Here is a 23,904-nt window from a genome sequence, read left to right as displayed (position 1 = left end):
GGTATGGTTTTTGTACAGTCAATTCCTGCCTCAAGAAAGCAGTTTCTTTTATGTGTCTTGAAATCAAAAACTAATTTAAAAAAATGTTAAAAAATAAAATTAAAAATAGTTCAGTGGACTGCACTCCCTATACTGCTTCCCTGAAAATCTTTATTAAGGGGGTCTGGGATTGATTGTGTTTATGCCAGGTTTTACACAAAACAGTTTTGAACTTCCTAGTGACTCACATCACTCTTTCTGTTGCCCTCCCAAAAGAGATTAATTTAGTAGTTTTATCAAATAGTAATGTTAAAATATTGTTAAATAAACTTTGAGCTACTTTTGTTTTATTTTTTAAATAAACAAGCAGCAAATCTTAAGGGATCTCGTTTTATTTTTCACATTGCATAGGGTTCCCACACACACAATAATGACAGGGTTTTAGGAGGATGAGAGTTACTTCAGACCACTGGTTTTGTTTGGCAGCCTAATTTTTAAATAATAATGTTAGCAGTAACAACAAAATATAGCCCTGATTATATACCATTTCATTTCCACTGGCCAAAATTAGTTCGTTTCCCTTGGTCAAGAGATGCCAAAGTATGTCCCTGAAGGGCATGCTCTGAACAAGTCCATCAAAGGTGTTCTAAATTATGAAATTTAGGATTTGTTCTACTTAGCTGGGTGGCAATTAAATATTTTTAAAATACCCAACAACATGCTCTGAATTTATTCATTATTCTTCTGTCCTGTTATATCACCTACTTCAAGTAAAAAAAATTCACATGTCAAAAAAGCCAAGTTAGTGAATTTAGTGCGTGTAATTCAGTGCACTTGCATCTCTGCAGCTCCTGGAAGCAAGCTACATGTGTTCAATGCCACGTTTATGTGGACACATCATTTTAAAGGAGTGTTTCTCAAACTCTCTCTCTTTTCTCAAGACCACCCATTAAGCACACCACACAAATGCCTCTCGTGGTGCACCAGGCAATGGCTCTCTCAGACTGCCCTTAGTACTGCTGTAGCAAATACTGACATTGGTTACATAGGACAGCATATTTCATCTTCTAGCACAGCTTTAGCAGCTGGAAAGCACAGCCAAGCCCATGTGAGCTGACAACACTACAAGGACCACCAAGCCACATACAGAACATATTTAAAGATCCACTGAAAAACTAAACAAAACCTAAAATATCAGCAGTGATTTGGGGACACATCAACTTACAATGAGATACTCATCAGATAAGACTTGCAAACAGTTTAAACATTTAGAGAAGAACATGATTCACTAGATCATTAAGCAATTTTTATTCGGTCTGTATTGTCAGAGGAAATTTCTAAACATTGTTACAAAACTGGTTCTTGGCAATCTCTCTCTGTGCTATGCACAACTGGTGTTCAGCCAAACAGTTTTGAGGATTGCAGCCTCATGCAATCCCGACTAGCTAATGTTAAACAGATAAAATCTCTGCAGTCAGAACCCCCACATCTTCCTGACCTCAGGAAAGTTCTCACCTGAGCTTTTCACAGAGGTTAAAATATACATGAGATTTTCCCAAAGCAGCATGCTCTTCTCTACCACTTGTTTGTTCTTCTGAGGCTTCTGCTGCAATTTGCTATTCAAGAACCACAACACACGTGATAGCTTTAATACAAATATACCATCTATGGGGGATTAGGGAATTGGCTTCAGACAGACACCGCCAACGAGCCCTGGAAACTGGTACTTTGAAAATGGCTGCTAAACAGCCTTCTCCAGTCTTACAAGTCAGCTTCTGAGTTTGGTGCTGGTTGGAGATTGCAACCTGCACTGAACTCCAAAGGAGCTTAAACCGACAATTTCCATCAAACTTCAATGATGATGGTCAAAGGGCCCAAGGTACACCAAAAATCCCACTCTAAATGAAGACAGTAAACTCTACAGGAAAGGTGAAAACTTCCCTTCTCTAAGAACAGGTAGGCAGCAGCACTTCACAGGTCTGCATTGGGATGTTTGAGTCCAACACGGTGTCGAAACAGAGGAAGGAGAAAGCAGAAACCCATCGCACACACACGGCGATCCACTGGCACCACAGCCAGCCTCCAGCCCTCCTCAGTGTTAAATTAAGAACAGTGTGACACAAGGAAGGCTGTCACAGTTCCCACACACCACCTGCTATTTCAAGATGTACCAAGCAACGTCTGCAGAGCCATCACAGACTACTGCCCTGGATGTACACTCCTCCAGCTGTACAAAGCTATGCTCTGTGTGCTGCTGCCCCTAAGAGTAGAAGATGCTATAAGCATTTACAGTTTATAACCCTGGGCCAAGAAAACTAATGGTATGGGTAACCTTTAACGACAAATTACTTGCACTTAAGGAAGAAAAGTATTGCTTTAGTGTTTCTTATGAAAAAGCCCACAGTGCCCCTACCTCTGCCAGAAGCTCAGTTCAGAAGTCTCTGACAACCACTTTCCGAGCCAAATCACTCAGCAGATCACTGACAAGATATCATCATAGAAAGAGAGATTCTTATCACAGGTACATTCACTTCAACAGCAGGGTCATTGTTCTGTCAGTGAGGTTTCACATTTTGACTAAGGACTCTTTAAAGTACAAACCTGCATTTTGCCTAATACCATTACCTTCACCAACAATAGCTCCCAATTCCATAACAATGTTCACCATATTCCACACAGGACTCACGACAGTTTTCTGTGTGAGATATTAATATGGCACTCTGTTTGTACCCACAAAAGTGGGATACAGCCTGTCCATTGAGATTTCTGGTATTTTCTGATTTTAGAATAAGCAGAAGTGGCACTGAAGTAGTCTCTTACACGATACTACTGTTGGGCTTTGCCAAAATGGGTAAGTGCCGAAGGCAGTGCTTAAAAATAGGGTTGGGGGATGTGACAGGAAAAAAATATACTCGGATGTTTCACATTCTGTGATGCAGAGTACATCGCAACAATTTTCCTGTTGTTATTCTAAATGCAATAGGCATGGATTTCCCCCCACCCCCATGATAGGCTCCACAATTTTAAAACTGCAGAGGAAACTGAAGATTTGTCCTACTTCTGCATAAACTGGTTTAGAAGAATGCAGACAAGAGGGTGACTTCCTTGAACATCTAAACATGACTTTTTCTGGGAACAACAGTTCAGGTCAATCCATGAGTGGAAAAAAACCCTGCAGTGTCCCCTTTTTAGATTCTGGATGTCAATGGGAGCAAGGTTCTTTTCTGTTGTTTTTTCTTTTTCACTATTCCTCCTTGGTTTGGCAGACAGCTGTCTGGCCAATAATAGTAGATTACACAGTGATGAGGGTTCCAAACTTTTAAGGGTAAAATAGTGGTTCTACATAATTTGGAAAATTTGGCTTGCAAATTTTATCCAGGACTTAAACAAATACAGGCTTGACAAAGGTATGCTTGTTTCTGATCTGAATTGTTTCCAATTTTTAGTTCCAGTTCCAGATGTTGTGTTAACTCCAAAAAACACAAATCTTTAGAAAGCTGAAAAAAAAGATATTTTATTTCTATTTCCACCAAAGGTACAATATGTACGGTATTTGCAAATTGCAGAAAAAGAGACTCAGAAATAGCATGTGCTGGATTCAGCTGCTGACAAATGTTACTCATTGGAACAAAAATGCGGTCAAGTCGCAAATGTAGGTTCCACAATTTGTCATGGTTTTCTTCTAACAGTTAAGAATATTCCCAAATAAAACCACCTTGTTAAATGGAACCTGCTACATGACACTGAGCTTTAGAGGGTGTAAAGTTAAGAGAAGTTTTTCATGCCAAGTTGCAGACACAACTTATGTTTTTTTGTGCAGACTACGTTCCAGTCAAATATTCAAGATTTAGGCTTTGTGAGAGCTTGTTAGGAAGGAGGAAAAAAAGAGTATGAAGTGTAAAAGGTTATTTCAGATAACGAAATCTGTAACCTTGTGCTTGCACTTATATCACTGGTAATACCTAATTGACCACCTCGAAGGCAGCGAGTAAACAGAACAACCTGTTCCAAGCTTTGCAGATCACTCCTTGCAGAAGATGACTCTGCTTTAGCCAAGAACATTGATGCAACCAAATCAATTCCTTATGGCTCCTTTTATCTTTTTAAGGTCAGCATTTGTCATGCAAGTTTTGTAAAGTACTTGTACTGATGGAACTACAAAAAAAAAAATTATCTTCTGGTAGCTTAGCTGAAGAAACATAAAATAATCATCTATGTTATTTGTCTCTCCACAGTGCAGAATTTAAGGACATTTCCAGAAAATACAGTTGTCAGTTCAAATACTCCAGAATAAAAGAGTCTCCACATTTGGAGAAGTGTTGATAATATTCAAAAGAAAGCAGATTGCATTAGTTCTGTACCTAAATTTATAGACTCGTCGTTTGTATGTGCAAGACAGGAAACACGTTTTAGAATTCAGCTCCAGGATGCTTCATTTGGATTTTGGAAAAGGTTTTGAGCCTAGATAATTATGTAAAAATTAAGAAAACCTGAGAGGCAATGGAAATTTGGGGCTTCAAAAGGTAAGTTACACAGGAGCTGTTTAACATTTTTGTTTTGTTGTTTTTACAGCTAATTACTGCTCTGTATCATCTTAAGGTTATTAACTGGTCACTCTCCTTGGTGTCTGGAGAATTGTGCGACATGCACCTATTGATACTGTGGTGTATAACCAAGGATGAAGAACCCAAAAAAGAGACTAAAAACAATATTAAAGAAGTGCTGGCATGGTGCACAAAGAGAAAGCTGCAAAACTGCAAAAAAGCAGAAACTGTTCAAATCAAACTGCAGCTACACTGTGTTAGGAGGGATCTTGATTTAAATATGCCCTTTGCATTGGGCTGGGTCAGAAGGGTTTTGTTCTGCTGTCTGATTGAATTGGCCACCCATTCCTGCCCCTCTCCAGTGGCATGTTACTCCCCATCCCCCAGGCTCCCACCACACCACAGACGTCCTGGTGCCCTGAAATCTGCCCATTTGACTGCACACACAGTTGCCTTCCTTGAGCTGATCCTGTCAAAAGGATCTTGGTTTCAAAAGTCATATAGATTTTTATAAAAAGCAATAAGGCAACTTCTTTGCCCAGCTCAGCTGCAGACAGAATATAGCAGACAGACCTGCAGAGCACCTTCTCTTGTGCTGTTGTGTCTTGTCCACACAGTGCTCAGGGGAAGGAGCTTTAGAAGAGGTTTTGTGCTTATAAAAAAGAATACATTGGTATGCACAGGTCTGCTATGCTTTAGGCATAAACCTAGCCATGAACAACCTCCCAAGCTAAAGATTTTTAAATATTTCCATGTAGAGCTACAACAAATTATAACCTATTTTTCAAGTTAGCCTTATTTGCCTCTTGAAATTTTCATGCGAGTCTCAATAACATCTTAGTGGCATAAGAAATTAACTGTCTGCACTGCATAGCAAGGGAATGTTGTTGAATGTCTCATATTACAGAAACACAAAGTAGGAGAGGTACTAAAAAAGCATGGTGCTGCACCTCAGCTTTGACAGCAGGTTAACTGCAAAAGAGCTAAGAAATAAAATAAAATAAATCACAGTTTTCTTCCCAGATCATTTCAAGACTTAATTCTTCCTTTTCCTTCTACATGATTTCCCCACCTGTATAAACAGCCAAGCCCAATTATTGTTTTAACCCAACACATATCTGCCTTCCCCAAACAAGAAAGGAAATGAATGTCTAATAAAACCTGAAATTCATTATAAAGGGGGGGGGAAGGGGGGATCAGAAGAAAGTAAAATTTGTCCCTGCAGAGAAACAAGGTTGGGAAAAACAGGCAATAACAAATTTTACACAACATGAACTGTGGTCATTCATACTAGGGAGACACCTACAACCAGAATTGTTATTTGCACCCTGAAGGAGTCCATGTGGACACACTGGGAAGGACTGTCACAGCTGACAAACCTGCTGTCTACAAACACAAGGCAAAGAATGAAAAGAAACCCACAGAGGACCAGGATTAAGGGTCATGCAGTCCACAGCACATCCAAGGCAAGAGTCCAGTGTGCTAATCAGGACCACAGTAGAACTACAGCCTGTGGTTTTCTTCCAGGCAGAGTAACTTATATTTTCTCATACCTCAAGCTACCTTGCAATCCTTTTTGTAAAAAAGGCATAGATTTTACTATGATGAATGGTTTAGGAATGATCTCAGCCACCCCAATCTTCAATTCCTTTGCAGCTAGACAAGGTGTACTGCAAATAAGAAACAGGATTTCTGATAAACAGCAACAGGATTTCTGCAGAAGGAAGGGCACAAGCCTGTTAGCACTACACAAGAAAGCAGTATCATGGAGGGCAGACCAAAATGCATTTGTTTATTCTATAACAAAACTAACTCCAGCAATGTACGGCCACGAGTGATTTGGCCATTCTGTTTCATGCACCATATTGCCTTTCTCCACCCTTCATTTGCACTGCTTGGCTGTGCCTTCATTGCTAAAGAGGAAGATGTAAATTTTCCATTGAGATAGCTATTTTAATGTAAAGGTGCCTGAGGAGAACAGGAAATTTTACATCAAGTAGAAAGTCAGCAGCATTATCTCACTCCTCACCCAAGATTTCACAAGCTGCACAGAATTGCACTGACTCTATCAGGAATTTCCCATCAAGATTGCAGTATCAGTGTAGTAACAACACCTGTTTCAGCAATGAAGACATGGCCCAGGACTTTCACAGCAGGAACGCTTCTCTCTTGAAAACATCCAGGGCATTTCAGAGAATGGTATTCCAAACAACCATTTCAACCACACACAACAGTTGAGAAAAATACTGCAGTCTTTCAGGCAGCAGACTGGGAGTCTGAGGCAGAGCACAAGTAACACACTCACCACTGCAATGCTCTGCCCAGCACCGAACACACTCACAGCTGGACTAAGGAGCAGTGCCATTTGTCCTCTGTCTGGTGAAAGCCTTTTAGCACAGTAAGCTTATTACAACCAGCTCTGCATCTCTTCTATGTCCAGCTGTTGCAGACTGGTTTGGAGTTAAAATGTCTTGGATCCCATCCTCCCTATTAGACAAGTGCATATCCTTTTACTTATTAAAAACTCCACAAAATACAACTGTTAATACAGAAAGCTATGTGTGACCCACAGCCTAAAATCATGTTTCCAATCCAGAAATGTCAAACACCAGCACACTGTCAAGTACCAACTGCATTTTAAATTTTTATAACCAAGACTGTGCAGCAGACTGTTAATAAACATGAAATGCATGCAAGAAATGAGCATTTGCATTTAAGTAACTCCCTCCAGGTATGACTGACAATGACTAAATACAAAACAAACATCTGTCCTCTTATAATACAATAGGGGCTTATAAACCCAATTTAACCCACAGATTTACATGCAAAGGGAAGGGCTTTTTTTCCTACATACTGATGAAGATGGAACATTTGTTTCAAAATATATTATGCCCCAAATGTAAGACTTATGTGAATAGTTTCAAAAGCAAACAGAAGACACCTTAAATTTCATTTGTAAAATGCAAGAAAATTGAACATGTTGTCTGCATTCACCTAACTTTTGATGAACTGTCTGAAAGAGAACGCTGAACAGCCAGAGTATTGTTAAACTAGAGGAAAAACTTACCTTCTCTAAAAACTAGATGTAAACTAGACCACAAAAGCATTCACTTTTTATGAAAAACTGCTTTCTCCTCAAAAAAAACACCTACCAACAAGAACACCACCCCAAGCCACACCAAACAAACACTAACTCGAAGCACAGTTGACAAAAGCCCTTTGCTTCTATACTAAACTTCGGCAGCTCCTGTAACTAAATAATTGCTCTGAGTTAAGGCAGCCATCACTTGTCCTTGCAGAAAATACTATAATATTGCAACAATAGTAGCACCAAGTGGAAATAGGAAAGTCTTTTATCAAGCTTATCTGGTACAGAGATGAACTAAGATGCAAATGAAAATTAAAACTTTTTCCCCTTTAAAAAGGGGACCTAAAATCCAGAACTCCCTACTTATGGCAGTCTTCTATTAATTACCATGGGTCACACTTGATATCAACAGACTTCACGTGGGTGAAGGAAGTAACTCACTTTTGAGGACAATTCAGAAGTTTGTGTCTCCTTTGCTGTGACCAGTACTTGCAATGTAGAGCAGTACTGTGCAATACATGTTATCACCTCTGCAGCAAGGAGATTCAAAACCACCAACTTACTTTATAAAAGCCACCCAGGGGCCAGTAACTACAAGTCATTATCACCAATTCACTGTTGTGCTTTAACAAGCTCTGTAATGAGAAGATGCTTTATTTCCCCAATGTTATTATCAACATGTGAGAAACATCAGCTTTCTTAAGTTTTACTTGGAGGAAGTTAGGGCATCTAAAACCTCTCAAGAATGTTTTCCACTGATTATAGCATTAAGTTGTTTCCTTTATAAAACCTCATAATGCAGAGGACATTTTTATATAGATATACACATACACACACACATATATATATATATGCTAATGCAATAAGACTTGACATCAAATGACACCAAACATTTCTAAAGGCTACTTAAGCCGAAATTTTCAAACCAAAAAATTTCAGCTCATGCATTAATTGTCCAAGGACACCACAACATCAAAGGAGAAAACATCTATCTACTCCAGAGAACAGTTAATCCATACAATTAACCCTCCTTCACATCACATCACACTATAAATGCGAACACATGCTCCGTTTCTTTATTGCTCAGAAGATTCTCCAAGATGCTATTCTTGTCACTAATGAGGTGCAGCACAAACAATTAAAGACTTGCAAAAAATAACACACAGAGCTTAGATTTTTTTTTTTTATTTAGAAAAGAACCCCCAACACCCCCAACGTCACAGGCTGTGCAACATATGAATTGCATTGAAACATGTGGCATCATCCTTCCTTCAAAGCTGGATATGTTAGACCCATCAAATCCTTGATCTTTCAGTATCACAGTTTTATTAGACTAGAGAAAATTTGATTTAAGTCCCATTTTAGTCTATGTCATTGATCAGTCTCCCTCTTTCTCCTCTCTGATGCAGGGATTTATTAATAATGTGTTTGACGGAGGGGGGAGACTGGTGTCAGAAGAACAAAAGGAAGTTAAAACAATAAAATGATAATCAGAACAATGAGTAAGAATAAGGCATCCCACAAAACAGAAGACAACCAAGCAGGTTACTTTCAGGCCTAGTTTACTACATGGCCACACATTTTTGTACTGTCACTAGAAGGAGCACAGAACTGAAGCAGAATGCTGCTTCAACTGAAACCACTGGCCAAAACACTCCAACACAGCCTTGTCTTAATCTACACCAGGTGCTGCCAAAAAGCTCATTCTGGCTTTAGGCAATTCTGGTGTAACACCATCAGTTACCAAAAGTTCCCAGTAGGCTCTAAAATATATTAAATTGGTAACTTCACTGAACAGTATTCCATTGTTGCAACTTCACTTGCATGATCTGTGCCTATATATTGTATTAGAGGGGGAAAAAGCCCCACACAACCATTCTCCAGGATTTAGAAGCAGTAAGGGAATCAGTTGTTGAGTAAAATTAAATAAAACCTAAAGAATAAACTGCAAATAAATCAAATTCAGGCCTTTTCTGGTAGTGCCAATCTTACAAAGATATAGAGAGATGTGCTTTGAGGTAGCCAAGAGACAAGTTTCAGAAAAGCTGCTTTTTTTTTTTTTTTTTTACATGAACTTGCAGCTGTCAGAACTAAGAAGTTTTGTGCCATTTCAGACACTGGGAAGAATTCTGAAACCATTACTGCTTGGCCAGTGCAACAGGTGGAGATGAAGTTGGGAGATTTGTAGGATCCAGCAGAGTCTGACCATCCACTCGGCATATGCTCAGCCAAACGTGGGAGAAGGCATTCTCTGCCTGCCTATCTGCTGTACACTCATCTATTTGTCAGTGTTTTGGGATCATCCCAGCAAAAATTCTCCTCTCAGGATTAAGCAATATTTATGACAAGGCTTTGAATAAATTAACATTCCATGTTTCAAAGTCTTTCTGAATAAAGATAATAAAACACAGTCACTTCTGGCCACATACACAAGAGAGATCTTACAACTGACATCATACACATCAATAACTGCAAAAAAAATCCCCCCCAAAAAACCCAAACAAAAAAAAACAACCAAGCAAAAAAACCCCACACCAATTTTTCTTCCCAGTCATCTTACCTTCCTGGTGAAGGCCAAAGTTTTGGAATTGAATTTGAATAGCTTAAAAGCTAAATTTTCATGAAAAGAAATGTTGCCAAGCACACTGAACAAACACAAGTTACTCAAATACTCACAATAATCTGTTCCCAGTGTCCTACTGAAGATTAAGTACAAAAATACCCCTGTGAAGTCCATTCCCTTTTATAAACAGCCAACATTAATTCAGACTTTAGAATAACAAACTGGTGCTAAAATTTCTTTTTGCAGTTTAAGTGTGTGCACATAACATTTAAACATTCCCCACTGTGCTTGACTGCTCTATTCTTGCATATAAAACACTTCAAATTAAAAAGAAAAAAAAAATCAGTATTGGTTCCTGGAGAAAATCAGAGGTTTTTGTAGAATTTGGTGTACTGCTTCTGCCTCACAATATAGCAGAAGACAAGTTGCACAGGAGAAAGTACTGCATGCAGCTGTAATTCAGAGCACAGCAGCTGACAAGTTATATTTTTATCCCTGCAACCTCCTCACAATCTCCAGTTGATGCTCAAGACTTGAGAAAACAAGCAAAAGCTTTTTTATTAGTAATGGAACATCGTCCCTGGATGGTGTGAATCCTTACTGACCCACTCATCACTTCCTGCCAACACAGTGGTTTGCAACAGTGATGGCACTTGTGCATCAGCAGAGACACCTGAAGTCATTTTAGTTTCCAACAGAAACCAAGGTTTTATTCATAAAATTTAAATGAGTAAAAAAAAAAAAAAAAACAACCAAAAAAACCTACCCAACCCAAAAATAAACCCCAAAAACCACCAACCCACACAACAAAAAACTAAACAAACCTGCTGCTACAGATTCAAAATAAGCAGGAAAGAATATATAAAGCAGCTTCCTCACAACTAATGGTCAGGGATCTAAACACCTGGAGAATTTAACAGTAATTAAAAAATAGAACAGCAGAATTTACAAGGAACCAAACAAATTCCTACCCACACTAGTACACGCAAGTTGAGTGTAACTGTCGTACACCGTGGCTTCCCAAGCAAATCAATTTTTCCCCTTGTCCATTCAAGCAAGTCCTCCCACACATCCTCTGCCTCATTGCCAATCGAGGGCCAAATGTGTCTGAAGGACACTCTTGCCATGTGACCCAGTGTTCCCACAGATTCTTGGAAGGCTTCCCCCATCACAAACCACCATTTGTGGACAAAAGGGTCCTAAGAGGCTATCAACAAGTGGATTGAAATGTGACATGTTATAAACAACCATGACAAAGAAACAGTTTCCATCAAGATGTGAGCAGCAGATGCTCAGATTCACTAACACAAGCCTGTAACTCACTCTCAATCCACACAGTGTGAAATGAGTTCCAAGACCAAGATGAATATAAGACCATAATAAAATATTCCAGAACTAATCTTTGAGGGGAAACCATTCCAAAATACATGAACCCCAGGGGAAGTAATTGTGGAAGAGCTGTTAGATTCTGAGTTCATATTCTACCTCAAAGTGAGTTTTGTTACCCTACAAAAGCCTTATAATCTGTACAAGGAAGGAGATTCTAACAGGCCCCAAGTAAGTTGCTCAAAGTTGAACACTGAAGAACATCTCCTTTAGAAAGAAAACCTTCTGCTATGGCCCTGCAACACTGACTGCACAGAATCCCAGGAGTCAGAAAAGCACAAAAGACAGGACCCCTGTACCTGTATCTACCAAGTGTTTTCTACAGTGGTAGAAGCAGGCATTTTGCATGTATCAGAGCACCATTGTCAAGAAGCAAAGACTGCTTGGAGGACCAATTCAGCTGTACCAAGACCTTACAGCACTCCACATCCTCCCTCATTGCACACAGACTTCCTGAGGAAAAAAAAAAGCAACAAAACCAAAACACCCAACAGGCAAGAGGCCAACACTCACAAAGATCCCATAGCCATTGTTCAGAGAAAACAAGTCACTTGCATCATTCCCCACATGCAATAAGCTCTGGGCTGGCTGCGTTCTGCCTCTGAGGACCAGCACCAGATGTGCTCTATCTCCACATGCCAGGAGTTCCACAACCTGGGAATCAGCAACCAGAGTTCTTTTCCATGAACTAATTACTGTCACAGGATGGTGAAGGACCAGATGTGTCACGGTGATTAACACCCAAGGTAAATGAATCCTAGATCACTTACATCTTTTGCAGGTAACAATGAAAACCTTTATTTGGACCATGCAAGTTGAGAGATAACATCAACGGAGGTCACAAACAAAGTATTTCCACATGCTCATCTTCTCTCCATTGTGCCCTAGACTGAATGAAAAGCAGCAATCCTCAAACACACACTCAGCCTCAGCTTCTCCAGTTTTACCAATTCTGTCATGGGCAGACAGCGTTAGTGGAGCCACATGCTAAAGGGACAGCAGGCAGCTTTTCCAAACTGCCAGAAATAGAAGGGTGGTTTGGGGCTGCTTTTTTATTTTGCTTAGGGTTTGGTTTTCTGCTTTTCATTCAACGATGCTGCCTCATCATCCTACTTAGGGAAGTAACCTAACAAGTTCCCAAGAGCTCTCTTGACCACTGGATAATAAAGATTACCCACCTACAGACATTGCAGCTTTAAGCAGCCTTGGTTCTTCATATAGCTGGGGGAGAGGGGGGAACAACACAAAGAAAGCAGGTGAAAGTTTTAAAAACAATATACAAGATCTCTGCCTAGAAGAGCTTTCAAGTTAAGAAGAAATACTACCAATATAGGAAAGTGATACTGCATGCAGAAATTGTAAAGACTGAAAAAGGGAAGGAAAGTGGTTATGCAAGGTCAAATATTTAGGTGCAGAACACTGATCAGGCATAAAATTTTGATTAATAAGTATTCATTGCCTGCCTTTTAAGGAATACCTTACCTATCATCTTGCTAGTTTGAGGCTTCATTCCGCTCTAATGGAACAACAGCCATCAAGAGAACAATGCAATGGAGTCAAACAAAGCAGGTTCACTCCTAGATGGTTATTTAAAAACCAAATGCACAGGAGAAGATGGCTCTGAGGTGCTTCTTGTGTAAACTACTCCAAGATGCACTCGGAATATTTCTGTATCACTGTCACCTGTTCTCAAAATGCTGAGAGTTCACAGACTTCAAGGCATGCTTTGGTAACACCAGCAAAACCAAATCCAGGTATACTGAATTCCCATCCCATACTTGCCAACTGTGAAACTCTCCTCAAAATTCTGTATCAACAGCTAATATCAGGTATTCAAGTTTACACAAAAAGTATGGTTGTGGTTTTCTGGCTTATGGAGATTTTTTTTTCAGAAACAGGAGGTTATTCAATAACACAGCCATTAGAATGAAAGGGGAAAAAACAGAGCAGGAGAAACTAGTTAACCAGATGTGTAAGCATGTGAGAACATAGATACTTATGGCATACATGCTCCCACATAGACACATGTGGAAAACCCCCCGACCACCACCACCCTGTCCCACCAGAGTCTCACATCCTTCCCTGTGTAAATACTTCACCATAAACTAGCCAGGACCTTGCAGAAGATTACTTCTGCTTAGGTCAGCATTTTTCTGAACTAGGAGTAACTCTGCTCCAGGAGAACTGAATGGTCTGGTAGCTACACAAGCTATAGAGCTCACTTGAGCTGCCTGTGGCTCTCACTGAACACCTGCAGATCATGGTTTATTCACTGCAAGTATATCCAACACTCACATTTCTGCTGGTCTCTGTGCATTTCTCCAAATTTCACCATTAGCTACAATGTTCACAGAAACGAAGTTAGGAGAACCCTTAAGAATTCAGTTACTCCATTCAAAAAGCCTCAAGGAATATTTCCTCACTCTTTGGAGGATGGTTCCTTCTGTTAGTAACCATAAGGAGACTGACAGAAGGAACAAAAAGGTGCTTTTGCCATTGAAAAGTGCACCTTTTCAACAGCATCACAGAAAACCTCCTCCTCCTGTGTAGGTTCCAAAGCCACAGCTGACATTGAGTTGAGGGTTTTGTGGCTCAGGATGGGAGGGCTGTTGAAGATAGGTCAGATGAGATGAAAATCCAAATTCATTTTTAGGGGCACGGAAGAACTGCAAGTGATTCAATTCCAATATATTGAGGCTCCACAATAATTGTGCCTGCATTAGCCACACCCTCCCTACTCTCACTATGTAGCTTGCCTAAGTAAGTCCAGATGTGTAACTGCTTCTGAGTATGCCCTATCACTGAACACCTGCAAACTGGAGATTTAGAACATAAGTAATAGTCTACCACATTCAGACAGTAAAAAACACACTGTTAAAATCCAGACAGAACAAAATTCCCCCTAACTGCCTATTTCTTTTACTCAGCTTTTGAAGATGCAGATAATGTATAGATTTTTTTTTTTAATCATCCACAGCTGGGCAGACTTTCTAAATGGAAAATGCCACCCATGTGCATTTTCATCCTCTTAGCTCTCACTTGGGAACACAAATAACTCAGCAGTTTAATTTGCTTTTATATCTTTTGAGATAGACACATCCAGGTAAGTCAGCAATACAGATTTCTGAGGTTAAAACATTTTCCCTTTGGAAAAAAAAAAAAACATAGCTGCTTTAACACCTCATACTTCAGGCTGCTGAATTTCAAGCAGGAGAAGCAATCAGGGAAAAAATCGAAAGCAAAAATAAAATTATTCGTATCATTTGTATCATGTTTAATGTCAAAATTCATTCCTATAAGGCAGACAACTCTACTCTGAGCTTTGTCTAAAACCAGAAAGTTTTCAACAACTGAAAACAAAAGCAAAAGGTGACAGAGAAAATAGGAAACTTGGTGGCCACGAGTAAAATTCCTTAAAAGGGACACAATACATAAGTGACCCTTTATTTGAAATAACTAGTTACACAAAGCCTCCAAAGTTCTTGGAACAATATGCACAATGTAAGTAGGGACCAATACACATCTAACACTGGGTAATTTATGATTCAGTGTCCAAAGGTGACACCTTCTATAAAACAAAGGATTAGGGGTTTGGTTTTTAAGTTCTGCTGCTTTGAGAAGTTCAAGAAACAGCATAGTGACTTTTATATTAGCTTCAAGTGCTAAGAAAGAATACCAAGTATGTTATATAGACATTGCCTAGTTATACTACAGAGAATAAATCTCACACCCTCCCGTTCCTTTTCTTCCTTGAGTCATTCACTGTCATCACCAGAGACAGCTTGTTATCCAAGAGGCAAACTCTCTCTTTTTCTCTTCCTCTATAATGAAATGTAACACAGATAAAAAGATAGCTCTATTTCAGAATATATTTTCCTGGCATCAGCAAGACACTGGTCTAAGTGACTGAGCCTGTATTGGGTTGGTGTGGCAATGTTTTGGTGACAGAAGGGGCTACAGGGGTGTTTTCTGTGAGAAGCTGCTGGAAGTTTCCCCCGTGTGCCATGGAGCCAATGCCAGGCAGCTCCAGCATGGACCCACTGCTGGCCAAGGCCCATGGGTGATGGTGGGAGTGTCCCCAGGGAAATTAACAAGGAAAAACAAGTTATTGTGTAGATAACAACATGTGGTGAACTGATTGCAGCCCCTTCCCCTGTCCCCCTGCACTGCTAGCAGGGAGGAGGGAGAAAATCAGGAATAAAATTAAATAAGCCACGGAGGAAAGGAGGGGTGGGGGATAGGTATTTTTAAGATTTTGTTTTACTTCTCATTATCCTACTCTGATTTGATGGGCAATAAGTTGAACTAATTTCCCCAAGCTGAGTTTGTTTTGCCCATAACAGTAATTGGTGAGTGATCTCTGCCTGTCTTTACCTCCACCTGAGAGCCTTTTGTTAAACTTTCTCTCCCCTGTCCAGTCAAAAAGGGGAGAGACAGAGCAGCTTTGGTGAGCACCTGGCATCCAGACAAGGTCAAACCACCACAGAACTAAAAACAGTATTGTGAAAACAAATATGCAGCAGAAACATTTCCAAATACCACGACTTTGCAATTGTCCTTCTAAAGCAATCACTTTTTGCCCCAAAAATCTTATTTTTGTATCTGCACAAAAACTTGTAGAAACTGTCCCTTATTAATTATTTGAAAATAAACCTTGAACAATAATAATTACAGTAAAGACATAAGGCCTTTCACATTGCCTTGAGTATCATTTCTGCTCCACTTATGGAACTGAAACTACAGAAATCAGCTTGGAAGACTTTCTTAAACTTGACACACAGATTTCAACACTCAATAGCCTCTGCAGACAAAGTCTGGTTACACAGGAACATGCCACAGCTTTCACAACACCCTAGAAATGATGGGCTGAAGGAAAACAACATGACACAGTCCCCAAGCACCCCACCGGGTGCAAGGAACAGCAAAACCTCAAAACAATAACGCAGCTGGCAGACCACTCACTCAATGTCACAAAAAATACCCTTCAGTCTTACCCAAAGGAACAAATTTAAAGGATGTGCTACTTAGGAAGTCTGAGAAACAAGGAAAAAAATAATCCCAACTAGAAGAAATCAAGATACAGGTGGCATAAGCCAGAAAGCCCCCAGAGATGTGTCATGGTGGGATCCCTATGAAATCTTCACCCACCCCATGCACAACCCAGCTGTTTGCTTCAGGAGCACATACTAAGGACAAACAAGGTAATTCTCATCAGTTTATGATCATGGAAAGTCCACTAAAAAAGAATTTAATCTCCTACAGCAAGGCCAAAAGGAAGCAACTTGACTTTCTTGATTGCCATACTCTACAGCATGATGTTGTATAATAACAAAGAAAAAAAATCAACCAATCACACCATTTCATTAGATTCCTTGTGTTCTAAATATTTTTCCCCTTCTTAAGCCCAGCTAGTACAAGTTTAATCTGGAAGAACAGAAAATGTCTTTGTGCAAAATTAATGAAAAATAGTACAAGGACTGGAAAAAGCATCCATGAAACTGAAATCACAATTTCCACAGAAGGCATGCTGAAGTTATTGACCAGAATTTAAGTGTATTACTGCTGGTAAGCATAATCTGTGCCTAATTCAAGCCCTGGACTATATGGCTTAAGCCATAAATACATACAGAATTCCAGAGAAGTTCTCAAATGATGTATCAACAACTGATAGATTATAGCAGCACTGTACACTTTCATCATCTGAGCCTTCTCAGATTCTCTACTTCCTTTTTTTTTATTATTTAGTTAAAACCAGCACTAAACAGCAGAAAAGAAAAAGAACATCTGCAAAATCCCATAACAGTAACAGTATTTGATTCCCAAAGCCCAGAGTTCACTAGGCAGGTTCATTCAATCCACTGCTACTCCTCATCTGCCCAGAGGTGCAGAAGCACAAGGCAGACAACACTCACTCACACTCTCTGGCCTTGCTTTACTCTTGGAAACACCACACAAAGGGGGGTCAAGCTTCTGTCTCTACTGACTGCCCTCTCCTACCTCCAGTCTAATTCTTGAAGGCTGAGGATCAAGAATCCCTCAGGGTTAATTTATCATCTTAGCAATCATGTGAAACGAGTCACTTCCAAAAACCTGTACTGAAAAATGTATAATGCATCACATTTAATGCAACAACATAGTGAAATAAACAAAATGTACAGTCATGGCATTTAAAAAAAGGGCAAGAGAGGACCTCTGGAATCACCATTACAAAACGTTATCAAATTCTAAGCCACATGAAGAGATGTCAAGACAACTAACTCAGTAATTTCTCTCCCTCTCAGACAAAACTCAAGCCTACAGGTGTCTTGTAAGGACAGAACTACCAAATTAAAAACACTGCATTTTCACAGAACATCATATGCCCTTCAACAAGAATTCATGAGGAAAACATGAAAATCAAGACCTTTGTGTAACCAAATAAAAACCAGAAATACACTTCCCATCTTTCTACTTTCCATAATAGAGGGGAGAGTTACACCCTAACACACCTGCAACTTCATTTCTCCAGTTGCATCACCTTTCATGACAGCTCAGGAACACCACACTTGATTTATTGAACAATTACCTGGTTTACATCTATAGTCTCAACAGGAAGACCAGAGTTCAAAAATTCTGCCTGACACAAAGACAGCTTTTTTTACTGTTTAAAGTAAGTGAACTTTAAGTGGGGAAGCTCCGTTTCCTTATGCAAAATGATAAATAACAGATGCCATGCTTGCAGATCATTCAGAATTAGGTAAAAATACATACAGCATTTCAAAAAGTAAAAGTGCCAAACAAAATTCAACAATTATTATATTATTAACCAGGCACATTTTAAACTCACATGCCAACATTTGAGCTCCTCAGACCACTGACAATCTCACCAAGAACTTACTACTGCATCTGCTGTTAGTGCTGTTTATTGCAATAGCAAAAAGCCTTCATACTGTGAAATGAAGACAATTCTGCAGCTGATTTACAATCAAGAAAGCTCTTTTCCCAGTAGGCTATTTCCATTAAGTTAATCTAACACACCACAAATTATTTATTGGTTTGAAAGCAGTTTCAATTGCTTTAACACTTTTATCATCCAGAGCAAACACACCAATTTAAATCAAGCATGTGTCAATTTATTGGCATCCTTGCAAAAGTCACCCCTGGATTTAACATCAATACAAAATGACACCTTACATCTGTCTGTGCTGGCAGGCAAAGTGTGAGTCAAGCAAGAATAAAGGAAAGAAGAGCTAAATTAAAAATCTTGTTTATTACATAGACCCTCAACATCCTTACCAGCCCATCACCCATTCCTTACACTCTTTGGAGCTTCTCAGTCAAACTGGGTGACTTAACAGATAGTTTCAATCTTTAGTAAACAGAAACCACAAAGATGAGACACTGCTAAGTTCCACATCCCAATTTTTCTGAGAGAGAAGAAACCAGAAGAATTGTTGGCCCATAAGCTCCAAACAAACAACTCTACTGAACAATACTTTGTGGGACATAGTTCCCATTTTCTTTCCTGTTCTCGCCACAACTGTTTCACCACACAAAATCTCAAGAATTGCTAAAAATATCCTTTGACTCTATCATGAGCTTTTCCATAGCCTAACTTAACAGCAGGACTCTCCAGAACTACTTTTTCCAGTTTAGAAGTCCCAGATGTGAGCTATCAGGAGATGGCACATCTTTGCCTCCTTCAGAAAGACTTCAGTGTCCAAACAGCACATGGGTTTGCCTAGCCAGCATCCCTAGCCATCATCTTAATTCTTTGCTCCTGTCCTAGGTGAGCTTGCAGCGTTGTTAGACATGTCCTGTCAGGAAGAATACCAAAAAAAAAAGAACAATCCACATGCCTCAAAATCTAAGGAAAATGCTGTTTTCCACTGTGCACAGTAGAGCTGCATTGTTGCTGGCCTATGCCACAAACTTGGGGGGATAACTGTTCTACTGTCACTCCTCCCCTGAAGTTCAGGTTGGCACATTTGAGTTCTCCACAGAAGTCTTGAGCAGAAAATAACATCCATTTCTTTCAAGGGTTCTCAGCGCTGTGGGGTTTTTTCCAGCGACATCAACTCTCAAGAGAAATTCTGAACTTACAAAAGCCAACCATTTTGACTGTCTAATAACCCTTGGGTTACACACATAAGGAAAAAAATAAGAGGATTTCTTAGAAAGATTGTATTGTAGGTAGCTTTATTTCTCTTCATTCTAAGAAGGAATTTAAACCAAATTATTGTCCTTAGTCTCAAGATGGCAGGCTGCTTTCATACAATGCAGTAAGCTCACAAGAAATACTGATCTAACATGAAACTAAACCTTGTTATTATAGCTGTTTCTAAGCACCACCAACTGAAATTCACCAAGTGCAATTTATTTCTGTTTTGAACAAAAAGAGAGAGAAATGCTTTGAAATGTACAGGGCTGGTTAATTTTTAACTAGAAGCAGAGTTACAGTAGACAGTCTTATATAGTAAATCAGGTGTGTCTATATTCCAGGAGAGGTTTTGTAACCTTTATTTCTTGTTACGCTGCCAAATCTTACCCGAACACTAAAGGATAACAAGTTCCCAGAAACAATCTCTGTTTGCTAAAAAGTTACCTTGGCTTGCCTTATTCCAGAAACATGCAGGACTGAGAAAATTTACAGCTGGGACAAAACCCATAGCCTGTTTTACCAACAACTACATTATAAACAGCTAAAATAAAAATTCTTAAGGTAAAGCAGCAAGAGGCAAGGGTGGAACTTACACTGGGGAACTGATGAAATACATTCATGTTCTTCTAAGTACTGACTTTGTGTGTCGTGCTGATCTACAAATTTCAGGCATCTATAGTATGAGTGATTTTAAAGCATCTCTGTGTGCTTTAAAATAAATCTAAATAATTTAATTTAAAATGATATGGTAACAAATTAGTTCGCATACCTAAAGACAGTTAAACCTATTTAACTTTCCCTGGAGAAAGAAGACGCAGTGCTTGAGTCTAAGCATGAACCTAAACTTCACAGTCAGCCTGAACTTTCATTGTTTCCTCACTACTTCAAGAGGATTTATGACCATAATTTGTGACAGACCCTCACATCACGCTAGTAATAGTTATTAGGAAAATAGTAACTAGCCCCCTAAATCAATGACAGACTGACTGAAATGGCACTGAAATGCATTTGAGGACTCCTACACAGCACATTTCCCTGTCATAAAATTAGTAAGTGATTTTTCCTGCTACCTTCTACATTTAACCACAGCAACAGGTTTCCCAAGCTGTAGGTTATCTCATGTAAACAGTATGGATTAAAAGTCATTTTAGGGTTGGTTGTGCTCAAATGCATTTTTTATTTTGTGCTGCACCCCTAGTTTCAAGTATTTGTAACCATCACACTTCCCTGGGTCACACTTCTCTCCTTTCTGTATCCTGTGTTTGTTGATATCAGGCAAAGAGTTGTTACATTAAAGAAAGCTAAGATACAATCTCACTATTTTGGGAAATTCACGTGCATGACAAGACACAGTTAAGCAAGCACTTTTGAGTTTAAGTAAAAATAATTTTGGCTTGAGATAGCTCTTAAGCAAGAATTACCTCAACTTACTTGAACATTTTAAGACCCCCACATGAAATACCCACTGTGCAATAGTAAGAATCCATAACTTATGGTATTTTCACAAAAATGAAAAAGCATTAAATACTTTGCATGAGCAAGAAATTCCTCCCTTCAAGGGAGGACCAAATGCAACAATCATTATGTCTTTTCACAGTGAAATGAGTCAAGTACAAGCCATATCTGAAACAGGTTTACCATTATTTCAAGCCACATAAATAAAACCACTCCTGACACCACCACATACAAAGCAAGAACTTAAGAGCTGTACAGCAAAATTATTTCACAGCCAAAGTATTCAAGATCTATTACAACATGCCAAACTTCAGTGAAGCTGTAGCGCTGCAGAAGCTCCCAGCAGATCCCCAATCACGCAGAGATGCATTTACATATTTCTAAGATAAGCACATCAAATTACTTTTAATAGCTAAAAGTCAGGCATCTCCTTACAGAGCAGGGATTCTCAGAAAGGGAATTAAATCCATGGAGAGCCTTTCATAGTACAACCATGGTCCTTCTAAAAGGACAGATGAACTGTCCTTAAAAGTACTGTCCAGATCAACACAACAAAACCTTCCTAATAAGTAGGCAGAACAAAGGCAATGTCGTTAAGATCTGTAACTAAGACTCCTTAATTATTAAAAACTGTACATTTGTAGCCCAGTTCTTCCATGCATGTTAAGGAAGGTGACTGCTCATATCAAACATACACTATATTAAATTAATCAGTCTCTCAAAGGAGGTGAAAGAAAACCAAACTCCAAGTTAGAACTTATTCCTTAGTTTTGTCACGAACTCTTATTTTCCTAAGAATTCCAAATGCAAAGTTATCTCTTTTTTAAAAAGGGATTTTTCTATTGGAACCGGTTAAGTAAATGTAAGGAAATCCTTTAAGAAGCCTTCATATAAGAACCCTAGAAGTCAATTTCCACCCTCCACCCCCCCAAAAGCTACATTAGCTTCATTCAGTCAAACAGGAATGTGAACATCTGTACACAAACATAAGTGTACAGACAGGAACAAATCACACTTCAGGTTTTCAGAAACATTTTCAAAAGACTGTGGCAGCATGTACGGAGAAGGTGGACCCTGCGATACGAAGGGTATCTTTTTGATATAATCCAGACAGAATAAGCAATACATAATACACACCCACGCAGAGCTCCAACTAAAAATATAGAATGATGATGCCAGCAGAATATGGTCTGTTCTCTTGCTCTAAATGACAGTTCTAATAATTACAGGAGGTTTGAAAAGGTGGGTGGCCTAATAAAAAGAGGCCCTGAGGTGATGTTCTGACAGCCTTGGCCACACAGCCGAGTTTTCTAAACTACCAGGAAATCGGAACAGCCAGGCTTCGGCTTGCTCAAGCACCGGGGTGATGTATCCAGGCAGACCACATGCAGCAGCAAAAACCCAGAAGTCTCGCACATGCAGCCAGAACTCCCCGTCTCGGGCGAGACAAAGTCGGGAGCGAAGGCGCACGCAGGAGGAACGGACACCGTCCCGCTCCCCACGGATGCTGCAGACACTGCACCGCCCCCGTCTATTTGTGATTTAGAAGGATTAGCACACTCGCTTAGAAACGGAACGGCCGAGGGAAAGCGGAGGGCAGGCTCCGGGCCCGGGACGGGGCACCCGGACTGCAGCTCCGGCATCGCCCGCGGGGCCGCGCCGGGCCGGGCCGGACCCCCGCCCGCAGCCCCACACCGGAGCCGGGGCGAGGGGGGAACACAGGGCACGCACAGCAAACTCGCCTTCCCCCCAACCCCCTTCCCGGCCCGGCCAAGAGTTTGAGCGACACCCGACACCGACCCCTCCAAACTCCACAGAAATCCCTGCCCGGGACCGCGGAAGGACGGGAGGGGGGGGGGGGGGGGGGGGGGGGGGGGCGACTTCTGTCTCTCTTTTTGCAACTGTGTGCGTTTACCTGAGCCACCCCTGAGGGAAAACCGCCTCGCCCCCAAGCGGGATATGTCCCGAGGGAACAGAGAGGAGAGGCCTCCTTTTCCTGCGCACCCTTTCTGCAGGAAAGCGGGGCGAGGAGCAATAGTTCTGGGGGGGAACTGGCGCAGGCAGCCTCCCGTGCTCCTCCCGGCCCGTCTCGTCCATGTGCGCGTCCTGCGCCTCCGCGGGAGCCTGGCCCCGCTCCCGCCCCTCCCCGCCGCACTCCCGGCGCAGCGCGGGGGAAAGTTTGCCCAAGTCCGACAACAAAAGGGACAGCGGCGCTCGCCTCCCCGCCCGCCCGGGCCCCGCGACGCCCCGAGGAGCTTACCCCCGGCCGAGCCCGGCTCGCAGCGGAGCACCGAGGCGGCGAGGAGCCGCAGCAGCAGCAGCAGCGGGAGCGGCGCGGCCGCCGCCGCCTCCATGTTGTGCCGCCGCAGCAGCTGCCGGCGCGCACGGAGCGTCTCAGGCAGGCTCCATGCTCGGGGCGCTGCGCTCGGCGAGGAGGGAGGCGGGGAAGGGGGGAGGCGCTGGAGCCGACCCTCCTCCTCCTCCTCCGCCTCCTCCTCAGGCCGCCGCCAGGGAGGGGGCTGGGACGGAGGATCCCGGCTCGCACCGCATCCCGGGAGCGGGCGGGGGCGCACCGTCCCGCCGCGGCGCGTCCCACGCGTGGGAACACCTGGCCGCGCGGGGAGGAGGTGCGGCTCCGGGACTCGCTGCTTTATCTTGTTAACTCCTTCCTGCTGCATCTATCACTCCAGAGCCAGCCGGGAAGGCTGCAGAAGATGGCTCGCTGCGTGTGCAAAAAGCAACCTTTCGC

The 23,904-nt window shown here is 41.1% G+C and overlaps 1 protein-coding gene across 1 annotated transcript in view; it reads right to left on the bottom strand.

The window, feature by feature from the left end:
* The window catches only part of LRP5 (LDL receptor related protein 5), a 124,991-nt gene extending 101,412 nt beyond the window's left edge, over positions 1-23,579 (bottom strand). The window contains exon 1 of the mRNA XM_059473775.1: positions 23,416-23,579. Coding sequence (XP_059329758.1) covers positions 23,416-23,509 — 94 coding nt within the window. The 5' untranslated portion in view covers positions 23,510-23,579. The remainder of the gene's footprint in view (positions 1-23,415) is intronic.
* Between the last annotated feature and the right edge of the window lie 325 nt (positions 23,580-23,904).

Source organism: Ammospiza nelsoni, chromosome 6 (genome assembly GCF_027579445.1).
Source record: "Ammospiza nelsoni isolate bAmmNel1 chromosome 6, bAmmNel1.pri, whole genome shotgun sequence".
NCBI classification, from domain to species: domain Eukaryota; kingdom Metazoa; phylum Chordata; class Aves; order Passeriformes; family Passerellidae; genus Ammospiza; species Ammospiza nelsoni.
This window is presented reverse-complemented; position numbering and strand designations above follow the sequence as displayed.